The sequence below is a fragment of the Haplochromis burtoni genome, unplaced genomic scaffold (genome assembly GCF_018398535.1).
Source record: "Haplochromis burtoni strain Fernald_Lab_line unplaced genomic scaffold, NCSU_Asbu1 Contig_331, whole genome shotgun sequence".
In the NCBI taxonomy this organism is placed as follows: domain Eukaryota; kingdom Metazoa; phylum Chordata; class Actinopteri; order Cichliformes; family Cichlidae; genus Haplochromis; species Haplochromis burtoni.
The window spans coordinates 414283-426148 of NW_024582692.1; the positions used below are offsets into that span (position 1 = coordinate 414283).

Below are 11866 nucleotides of genomic sequence, written 5' to 3' on the forward strand. Positions count from 1 at the left end.
CTTCTGTTTCACATTAGGGGATGGCAGTGCAGCAGAAAAAAAGGACTCTTTAGGACGTGGCCCGCTGGAGGAGGAAGAAGTCGAGGGAAGGAAGGCTTGAAAGTGGCGAAAACCTGTTGTCAGTTTAACCTCTTCCAGCTGCCCATGTTTTGACAGCTGACATGCAAAGCTTCATATTATGAAGAAATTATAGGGAAAAGCTTTTCCTCACTAATGGTTTCATGAGAGTCAAGTGTCCAAAATATTCAAACTCAATGTTTCGAAACAACACCCGAGCATATTACCTAAATCCTTTTGGTTGACACAGAGGTTGAACATAATATAGGCTGCTAACCAAAGGCGCTTCCTTGTTTAGACTCCTCTTTTTCCCCTCTCACATTCCATCTCTTTGAAAGAAAAGCCTGCCCAGGCCCAGGCATTGGTAGATAATGACATCCTCTCCCTGGATTAATTGTAAGGGACACATTAAGCAATGGAGCTGACACTCCCTGTAATTAAAGTGTTCACACCGACGAGTTCATACTGGAACACTTTCTCCTTTCTCTTGCTATCTAATGTTGGAACTGTGCGCCTGTTTAGGAATGCAGGTTGACTATAAGAAAAGGAAGTGTGTGGTGAGATTTAAACCCAAATAAGATAAGGTTTGTGCTTTTTAACCCTCTTTATGAGCCTGCAATGATCTCACTACATTTAAAAGTAGTCAGCTCATTTTACTGAAGATATTCTGTATTTGTGTCCATAAAATCTTGCGTGCGAATTGGAAAAGAGGTGAATGTGTTTGATCTTTATCTGTTTTTTCCCCCCTCGCTCTTCTTTTTTAACCACTGTGCACCACTTTCACACATTACTGCTCAGCAAAGTCCATGACCTTTTCAGGAACACAGGCATGTAGCCTTTGCAGTCATATCTCATATTGCGCTCCCTAATGCTCCGACTGTGGATGCTGTGCTTGCTGCTGTGTCGCTCCTGTCCTTGCCTGTCTGCTCGCTATCGCCTCGGGCCACTGGGGCCCTCAGCACTGTCCACTAAAAAAAAAAAGAAACAAAAATCCACTGTAATTGAAGAAGTCTTTCTAATGTGACATGCACACGCAGGCAAGCAGAAAGGTTTGCATGCACACAGTCACACTTATAAATGTGCATGACAGTTTACACACATGCAGGCATACTGGGCCTACATGAACAGGTTTGCCTTCATACACACGCAACCAAGCAAATAAATGCACGCGTGCACACACACGCACACTGACCACATTGCTCTTTTGTAGAGCTTATTGGGGGTTGGGAGGACTATTTTGATCCCACGCACAAAGGCGCACACACACAGACACACACACACTACAGACCAGTAGTTGCCCTCTGACTCTAAAAACCCTTCCTGTGCCAGTGAACCACTCAGCTCTTCCTCTCCTCTCCTGGGGTTCCTGTGTTGCTGTTATGGGTTCCTTTTGAGGAGCTGAAGGTTCTATTGTTCTGTGACAGCGGTTCCTGTGTATCCTGTCACGGCCTACTGCTCCCTCTGTCTACCTTCCTTTCCAAAGCTTCTTTCTTTACATGAGTCTAGATTTGCATCTCAAGTGGCTCACACTCATTTAACTGTACTATTTGAACAAGCCCAAGATTGATGAGTACAAGTGCGCAGGCATGCACACTTGTAGTGTTTTGAGGACTGAATTGTATTTATTTAACTATGGGATTAAGATTTTTTTGATGCCTCTGAAAATAGAGAACGTGCATGTCCTCATAGCTATTGTATAGATTAGGCAGGTATGATATTTGTAGCCTATATTATTTTGTCTGACTCCAGATGAACTTTTGCAAAGAGATTAAAGCTCAAAATCTATTTTTATCACTTGGTAATTGGTGCCAAAAGTGTGACCCTGACAGTCCTCCATGGTCAGGGGCTCACAACACACACAGGCTCTGGATTAAAATGGAGAACACACCTCATATGATTAACAGCCAGCCTCCCAGACACAAGTTATCATTACCACTCCAGTCTGTGCCGTTTGACTCTCAACAGGTTTACTCTCCACCAAGCGCACTGCTGTTGCAAAACACCTTGGGTGTTCCCAAACTCGCCTGCTGGTAACCCATTACCTAGACATACAGAGACAAACGGCACAAAGGTACGCAAATGTTGATGCAATCAGGTTGAGAAAACATCTCCAGGGCCATCATACAAACCCCCTCTCTCCACTCTCTCCCTCCTTCCTCACTTCTTTTAATCTCTCCCTCCCTCCTTCAATTAATACAATGTCACCACCACCACTGGGAAACTTTCCTTTCGGTGAATTAACAGCAACGGGAAAGCTGGTGCTCTACTCTGTCACTGTCATAGCGGTAGCTCCGACAAAACAGTTTGCGTACCTGCTTAAGTATTACAGAAATTAACACCTCCCTTCCAGGTACAGTAATCAAGGGGGTGACGGGAGACAATTAATTAGGTCCATCTGCATCACTGCCTTTACATAATTAATGGGGCTCATTACTGCACCACTAGTAAGATGTGGAGCATGCAAGCCCTCTCACTAGCTGGGAGCATTACTGACGGCACAGAAAAAGTGAAGATTTTTGTTTATTTGAAATCACTGAAATGCGCCTCTAGTTGGCTAACCTGTGGTACTGATTGCCGTCTACCAGCAAAATATGTGAAGTTTTTATTCATTTATTCCACAGGTTTTAAAAACATCATCCTGAATCAGTCGTATATCAGGGCAAATCTGATAAACAAATGAAGAACATATGATGTTTTCTTTATGATTGTTGTTATCACAGGAAAAGGAAGATTGTATTTATCACACGATTAAATTAAAAAGCTACATACTAGTATTTTACTCGCCCTCTTTGCTTAGTCAGTGGACCCTGCTGTTGACATCTTCACCTGAGGAATTTTTAAACCTTCAAGCAACTCAATGGAACAACTCGATGGATGAATCTTATAATATAAAGTTAATTGGTGAGAAAGTAAAAATGAGATTATGTTTTATGACCACCTTGTGAAAATTACAAGTTTGATAATAATAGGCCATTTGCAGGTTGGTTATTGAATGTGGATTCTTTTTTTATTGTTTCATTGCTTGGGGGACATAGAGCATTACAGAGATTTTGCTGAGCATGCTAACACCATCAAGAATCTACTTTTAGCCTAACTGATTACCTGCCTCTCATGTTCTACTTGGTTTAATTTTAGCCTTTAAAAAAAATTCTTTAAAAAGAAACAGTGGGGGGAAAAAATGGTATGACTTCATGTTGCACTTGGCAGGTCTGTTGTTTGGAGATTTTTGGAGAAATTGCCACCTGTTACAGGGCTAATTTTTATGCCCCTGAAGTTTATCTGGACTGTTTTTTACTTTGGGGTTTGGAGCACTGATCGGTGGCTCCATTATTAGCATTGCACAATCTGTAAAGTCCTTGCTTCAAGGTGTTACATGGTAAGTCAGTTCATGATTTGTATGTGTTTAAAAATAATTTAGAAGTCTCAGCAATATAGCTTCTAGAACAGGTGCCGACATATAATAGAATCATACGTTTCAGAAATTTTTAAATGATTGTCTGTAGAAATCTCCAAAATAGAAAAATAGGTGGTTCTACAACTTTTAAGGAGTGGAGATGTAAGTATAAGCCTAACCTTTATTGCTTGAAAGGAAAAGAAAGTGGGGGTAAAGTGGAACCCATGCCTAGGCCGGAAACAGCTATTCACTGCTAATGTCGTAACGTGCTACAAACGAATGTGTTACTTTCATCCAATTACAGTTACAAATATTTAATTACAAAGGTTCTTAGTGATTTCAACAGTAGTTAGAGAGAAAAAAGAAAACTTGCAGCTTGAAGGCTGAAGAAAACGGTGGCGCGGCCTAGATGCGGACATTACTTTTACTTGCACAAAAGGACGAGAGGTCAATGGTGAAGTGAAAAGAGCATCCAGGACAGAAACAGCTACATTACAGGTAGCAAAGAACAGGGACGCCACTTAATCTTGCCATATGAGGGCCAATAAAAGTATTGCGTTGGCACAGCAAAAACAGAATTTCGAATTTTATTTTGCTGTTGTCATATACCTGAAAAATATGGCAAAAAAGAGAGAACTCAAAACTCTGCTAATGCCCACAATGAAGACTCCGGCTCACCAATGTTCACCCATGCTAACCAACTCTGTGATGATACACTATGTGTAACATGCACATTTAAAGTGCACACATCATGCTTGATGACATGGCTAAAGACTAGATATAGCACCCTGTTTTTTTCCCATTATTATGAAGCCTCTTGTATTTCAGTGAGGGTTAAAGAGGCTTTCTTTTAGCAGGTGAGCTTCTGTGCTACATGACAGTTAGGCAGCCAGAATATGTGCAGTTACAGAACTTTCATATTTACACACTGTTTAACATGATTTTAGCCTAGATGGATATTAGCTAGCTGTTTAGGAGGAATCATAATCAGCAGAGTTGTTTCATGTATTTACTTAAGTTTGGTTGGGTTGGGAGTTTTTCCCCGGGCTGAGAAGAATCTGGAGGTATATCCATGATGACGCTGACACTGTGTGAGCACTGAGCAACACCCGCCCTTTTGCACATGGACCACACAAAGGTCAAGTGTGTGGTGGTGACTGTCTGATGAATGCATTGCCTGCTTTCCAGGGGGGGGAGAGGGAAAAAGGGGAAGTGGCTTTTCAAAGGTGACCACATTTCAGTAGAGGTGCAAAAAATAAATAAATAAAAAGCAATAATCGTTCTTTTCCCTTTTAAGGCTAAGCTTCTTTCAGCTTTGGTCCAGTCTCAACACCTCTACAGGGTTAGAAGAGGATCTAAGACTATAAAAATATTCAAAAGTGCCAGAGTTAGTTAAAAGAAACATGGGCTATTTGCAGATCCCGATAGCCCGAGATCGGATTTGTTCAAAATATCTCACTCTATCTTTTTCAATGACGTTTTAAATTTGGTTACAAACTCTTGATGCTCCTATGGGTACCTTGTTTTTCCTTCCCCTCATCCCTCCTTTTTCTCGCTCAGCTAATGAAGGTCTCGTAGCCCACTGTTATTAAAATTACGCCCTTGCCTCTGATATTAATTGGGTCCATAATAAGGAATGCGTCAGATTCATTATTTAATTGCAAGGGCACATTTGGAATACAGTTTCTGAAATGTATTTTTAATGAAAAACACTACATCCTGACCTAATCATATCAACCTTATTCTATCTAATTAAGGATGCAAAAAATCATTAGAGTTGCAAAATATTAGTTTCAGCTCTTTTGGGCTGCTCCTTTGCTCGCTTTCATGAATATATTTTTTCCCTGTCTATGATAAATAGTTAATGAGGGAAAAATGACAAAAATTTGCATGTAGTCAAATTAGTCTAATAGGGATATGTCTTTGCTGAGTTAGGAAAGTGACCCTTTTCATAGGAGAAACTGTTACAATAATTATGAAATAATGGTAAGGCCCATCTTATTTTGATGAAAAATGGTCTGCTTGAATAATGTAAAAATGTTAAAATGCAATAACCCTAAATTTTCATCAGACCAGAGAACGTGTTAACGTGTTAGCATTTTATCAGTTTAATAACATCAAATTAGGTATAATATGAAGTATGCTGTAATTGTTACCATGGAGGGGGATATGCAGTAATGCAAAGATGATTTAGCAGTGCACCACAGCAAGAGGCCATCAGCTGCTAAATGAGGCATTTTCTTAATCACAAACTTTGGGGATGTAATTTCTTTTAAAGTCTCCAAACAACGGAAGGCTCAATTTTCTTCCAATAAACAGGTCCATCACCATCCCATTAATGGCGGTGTAGTCACCTCTCAGAACAGGGGTTGCATTTCATTAAGGCATGAAGACCAATAAACAACAACAACAAAAAAGACTTTAGAAAAAGAATAGCATTTACACGATTACAATTATACTATCTGGTTTAGCAATGTAGTGTAAAACCATTTAAAAAGTGTATTTTTTAGGTCCTGCTGATGCAAAATGTATTCCTCTGTTTCTCTCACTTTTGTAGCTGAGTTTTTGTATAATTTTCTATCAAGAAGAATCCAGCTTTTCAAAGGTATCCATTCCCCTGTGTCTGGCACGTCACAATCGACATAGTTAAATACTTTGTTTAGGAAAACAAGATTTTGCATACTGTTTTGTCTTCATGTCTCCTGCTTCCTGTTGCACGTCCTGTCTTTTGTTTCAAAATAAAGTGTAACTACAGATTAAAAAAACCCCAACAAAGCATTGCATCATTGAGAGGAAGACACAAGTTCTAATGCCATGTTGACACAATCGGCAACAAGCTCACTTTGTTGCATCGTTCACCGCTGAAGTTTTGTTCCGTCTCTGCCTGTGGGGCTCTGTTGGTTGCTGCTTCACCCTGTTATTACTGCCCTGAAGAAATTCAGGAGTGTTTAACTTTGCTTTATCACATGTCACACCTGTCACACGGTGACAAGTGTCAGGTATGAGATAGCAGCTTCATGTTGCCTTTTTCATTGAAACGAAATTCGCTTTTCCACAGCGCTGTGAACGCAACATAATGAATGCAGTCCTGCTTGTAGTGTAAACTTTGTTAGGACACGGTTTGACGCGACTTTGATGTGTAGTCGTTCAGATATTAACTGCTACGACCCTCAAAAACTACATTTTGGTTTGGCCCACTCTGTTTTAGTTCTACAATTAGACAAAATAATGCATCACTTCCTAATGCGCAGACCATCTTTCACCACAGTCCACTGCAGCCTCTCATCCCGTTGCCTCACATACTTATTTGAGAAAAGAGCAAGGGAGTTAATGAACATGGAGAACATGTAGTGAGCAGTGTGCTACTAAAATACCCTACAGAATAAATTAAAGGGGGCTGCAGTTTGATCGCTGCATTCTATTTCCCTTATCTCAACAAGTCACATTTTCAATCACTATGCAAAGATTTTACATCAGGGGTAGGCTTTGTGCTAATACACTGCCCTCTCCTGTGCCACCATCATCGACCTACACGGGGCTGGGCCACATGCGTCATCCTCTCCCCCGTGATAGTAATTTCATGGGGACAAGCATTTATTTCAGCTGCCTTAGATGATTTCGAAATGTCCGCAATAAGGGAATGCCCACTATATCTCACACACGCATTCCACTGTGTGTGTTGATTGAGCAGTCTCTCTTTAATGAAATATCTTCGAAAATTGGTTTCCACAGACTAATCAGGCTGCCTGTTAGCTGAGTTTCTGTTTTGGTAATTATCTTGTACTAATTAGAACGGAGCTAAAGACCTCTGAGATGAATTCTCAGCTTTCTCAAATGTAACTAAAGAAAATTTAATGATATAAAATGAACCTATTCTATACATCCTCTCGGATGTAATATCTCCTTTAAAGTGACCAGTGAATGCTAACCCTGTGTTATCTTGGCTGCCTTTAAATGCTTCTGTTAGTGCCTCACTGATCTCACCCAGCTCAGCACTTTCATTGAGCACCTGCACCACGGCAGAAGACCTTATTGGTCACAAACACCACAGTTAATTCCTCCCCTTTGACCAGGTTAATTGAAAAGACTAGTATCATTAGCCCAACAGGTCACTATTGGTTTAATTACAATGCAATTTATTTAGAGACAGCAAAGGAGACCAATAATGTATTTACCTTGCGCCTCTCTCCATTGAACCCTCTCCACTGCTCTGCTTTCTTGACAATGTAGCTCAGTTCCTGATTGGACAGCTCAAGGTCTTGAGGCAGGAAGTATACCCCCTCCTTGGCGGTGAGTCGCTGAAAGACATCCAGCATGCGACCATCATTGTGGAGTCTGGAAGGTGTGTGGTGAGAAAAAAGAAAAGATTCAGAAATGTAAGACGGCGCAACAAAAGCAGACTGACTGGAGATCTTAGAGAACGTTTTTGACTAAACACAGCCTTTTGTAATAAAATACTGCACTGCATTCCTGATACAAAAAATATGGCTTCATATCTACATTTTAGCGTTATAATTTTTTAATTGCTGGTCGCAACTCAAGACTGATAAGAAGCTCTGTGAGCACATGAGAATATGCCCGACAGTGGCACGAGATTTAAAAAATGGCGACTTGCTATATGAGGGTACTTAGCCTGCAAATACAGCAGATATTAAAGAAACACAGAAGGGAATGGGAACTTCCCAATGACAGGGAATGAATGATGGCCAATAAAGTATACAGCGGTAACTGTACTGCCCACCACAGACCTAGCATTGTAAACCCACACCTGGCCCTTTGGTTGTCCCTGACCAGCCCATGTTTGTTCAATCGGATTCAAATGTAAATACATGCATCATGTTGTTTTTCCTATTTCACCCATTAAACACTCTTTTTTATTGGAAATATTTTGAAGAGGATTTCTCTATGTATGTACATACATGTCTGCAAGGGGATATAGCTTCACTGTAAATGCACTGGAGCAGACAGTGATGAGAAATGTCAGATCACGGCAAAAAAAAAAAAGAATGACTGATGCAGAATGAATGTGGAGTTTTTGACAGGCCACGGACTTCTAAGTATTTATTTACTGAAGTCAGTAAAGCTATGTCCTTAGTTTTTGTCGAGCACATTGCTGTGTTTAAGAATTACATTTAAAATTGCCATTATGAGACTAAACACACAGAGAAATACAAGAACCTGACTGATGCAGCCTAGAAACCTTTACTGGCAAAGCTGCAAAAGCAACAAAGACTTTTTACTCAGATTTACGCCTTAAATCATCAGACTTTACTGAAGCATTATAACACAAACACAACTAATGAGTGAAATTACTCGTTTATGTTATTTCTACAAACACGTGTGTATATCAATTTAGGAGTCACTGGCAATTAACCTGCTTTACCACTGACGTATGAGAACATGTTGCTTGTTTCATTGCCACCAAGAACCAATCTTTTTTTTCTTAGTTTGTTATTAAGAATATTAATTGCGTTCATTAAATCATGGTCGCTGGTTGTAAACAAGTGCACCTATGAGAAATGGAGGCTGGAGGATGGTGAACCAAAAAATGTTTCCACTGTTGCAGAAACATGTAAAATGCGGTGCGTAATTAAATATATACGTTTGTTATTTCATAGGTTACAGCAGTATATGCCCTCAAAAGTTCCAAGAGCATTTGAAACATCACCTTTATTCACACATACCTAGAAAAGTTCATATGAAACCTATTTTTGGTTCCAGAACACAGACGTTGTGTGGATCTGCAGCTTGCAGAAATGCACAGGGCCAACTTTTTATTCTGACAGCTGGGTTGGATGCTCTATAAAAGTCTAATACATCAATTGAAACAGCAAAAGGAATCAAACAAATTGGCCTGTGAGTGGGAAGTATTTTGTGGACACAAGCTGAGTGTAGAAATGTCTGAGTTTGGCTGGGTGTCTGCGTGGTTGCACAAATATTAATGTGTGGGAGTCGGATCCTGGGATGTTCTTCAGTGTTAATGCTGTGCTTCAAAGATGGCAGATACAGTGGACGTGCTGGTTGCAGATGCATCTGGAGAGCCCGGCTTGAGTCACAAGAAAATTTTCTGCCCAGCAGAAGGCATATTGATTCATACCTCCACATGAGTACGCATCACCAAAATGCTATTTTTCGTTTGCCACATGCAGCCAACCCCTAAAAAGAAACACCATGTCTGTAAACAAATGTCTTGGCTGACCATCAAAACCAACAGACCTTGTGCCCTTCCACAGAGATTCTAGCCTGTCAGAGGGTAATCAACTCTCAAATAAAACCAACATCAAGGAGGCAAGGATTTATACAAGAAGCTGGTACGGAGCTTTGAACTCAGCATCATTCCCCATTGCTCTTGGGAGTGGGATGTTTGTAGAATCTTGACCTCAGACACAGGAATAGCATGCATTCATTTTAATCCTACACTTGAATTGTGCTTCTCATTCATTTATGCGGTTTCTCTCTTGGAGGAATTCACCATCTTTGCATCTCCGAGCTTCAAAACGGGCTAATTTCTTTGGTGTGGAAAAGGCCTGAATTTAAGTATGTAATTCTTTACCATGTAGGTTGTGATCTGGATGACAAGGCTCATGGCAGGTCTTTGTTTAAGCACAAGGTTCACGAGTTGATGTCAGTGGATGAAAGGGTCAGAGAATAAAACACAAATGATTTGTCTTTCTAACGTATATGTTAGTATTATCTCACCCAAAGGTTTTTCTCACTTTGGTTGCTCTGTAGTGTAGTGGTTTACACATTTGCCTAGCAAGCAAAAGATGGGAGGTGACACAAATCCCTTTGGGGTTGCATCAAGAAAGGCATTCAGTGTGAAAACTGCTCAATCAAACATGCAGAGATACCCACTGTGGAAACCCTTAGTGAACAAAGGAGCAGTCAAAAGTAGCTTAAATGGTATTTCTCAATTTACAGAATGTGTGATTTATTTTAAAGGATCCTATCAAACTAAATTTAATGGAACAGAAGGATTCAGTGCAAACAAAGATACCTTCTTATCTTGTTCCATCAAAAACAAACTTGCAAACCTCTTCTAATGAAGAAGGAAAACTGATAAAGAAACTGATGAAGTAGACACTTGCAGTAACTGAAGCAAACAAAGTTTTTTTTCTTTTACAGTCTTGCAAAAATGTTGATGGAACTACCACTACACTACTAGTTTTATAGCTGCTCATTTTGGTTTCCATAAAGGGTCAAAGAATACTGAGGTATTTTACGTGTATTTTTGCAGGCAGTGAATAAAAGCTTCCTAAATGTAATTAAGAAAAAAGGATAACAGTCCATTCTATCTATACATACGGCCTGGAGCATATTTTTTAGAAATAGGTCATGGTCTGTGTCAGAGCCCCTTCCTTGTAGCCAATAGGAAATTGTAACCCATAAAATTATCAGCCTTGCTTCAGCCTCGTGGCCTACATTCAATACAAACCCGTGTGGCTGCTGAGTGGCAGAAGTCATTATTCCCGGCTGCTGTTTTAATATTGTCCATTTAGTCTGATCCCGATAAGCGTCTCGCTCACTGAAATTAGATGGCACCATCTCCTTGGCTGCCAATCTCAAACTGATTAATTCAATAGGCGCTTTCTTACATTTTAAGCTATTAATGGAATTTGGTCGTATGTTAGAGTGAGAGAACACACCTTGGATGAATACTGAGTTACACTATTCAGTAATTTATCACCTGCCTGCCTTTAAAGTGAGTCCTATATTGCAAAAAGTCTGTCAAATCAAATGCCTTTGAATGTTTGAGAAAGAGCAGTGTTTGTTTTGCCTGGGCTTTCGAACTAATCAGCAAAAGGTCTATAGATGACATGAAAAAGCCATCCGAGTTGCCAAATCACAATGCAGGCTAGCAACCAAATGTTTCAACATGGCTGACCTCAATCTGCAAGACATGAGTGGAACACACAGTGCATTAAGATAGAGTATGTGTGTTCATCACCATCCGCACGCCGTCCTTTTCAATATGTATGAAACCTGCAGTGATCCCAACCATGCAAAACACCCAGCCTAATCGGATAAAGTAAGGGGGTTCCATATTCACGCTATATCAAAACACATCTAACTTTTGAATTAGAAATGATTTCCATTTTCCAGTGAATTGCAGCGAATGGTATGTTCAGGCAATCTAGCTGTGTGGTGCGTGTGTATATTCCTGATTCTGTGTTTAATAAGTTTGTGTATGCTTGTGTATGTGAGCCTTTGATGCATAACTCCATCAGCAATTCCCTGCAACTATAAATTCAAAATAAATTACATCAACATCTGTTTATATTTTTGATTTTTTTGTTTTGTTTACAGTTTTTTTTGTGGACAGAAAAGGTGAATAAATACTTGATGAAGGGTGGAACAAGCAGGATAGTAACATTTAGATATACTGTATTATTATTAACTGGTGCTATACTATCC

The 11866-nt window shown here is 39.9% G+C and overlaps 1 protein-coding gene across 1 annotated transcript in view; it reads right to left on the reverse strand.

Annotated features, from left to right (window-relative positions):
• The window catches only part of ofcc1 (orofacial cleft 1 candidate 1), a 78255-nt gene that overhangs the window by 16834 nt on the left and 49555 nt on the right, over positions 1-11866 (reverse strand). The window contains exon 21 of the mRNA XM_042228560.1: positions 7627-7786. Coding sequence (XP_042084494.1) covers positions 7627-7786 — 160 coding nt within the window. The remainder of the gene's footprint in view (positions 1-7626; positions 7787-11866) is intronic.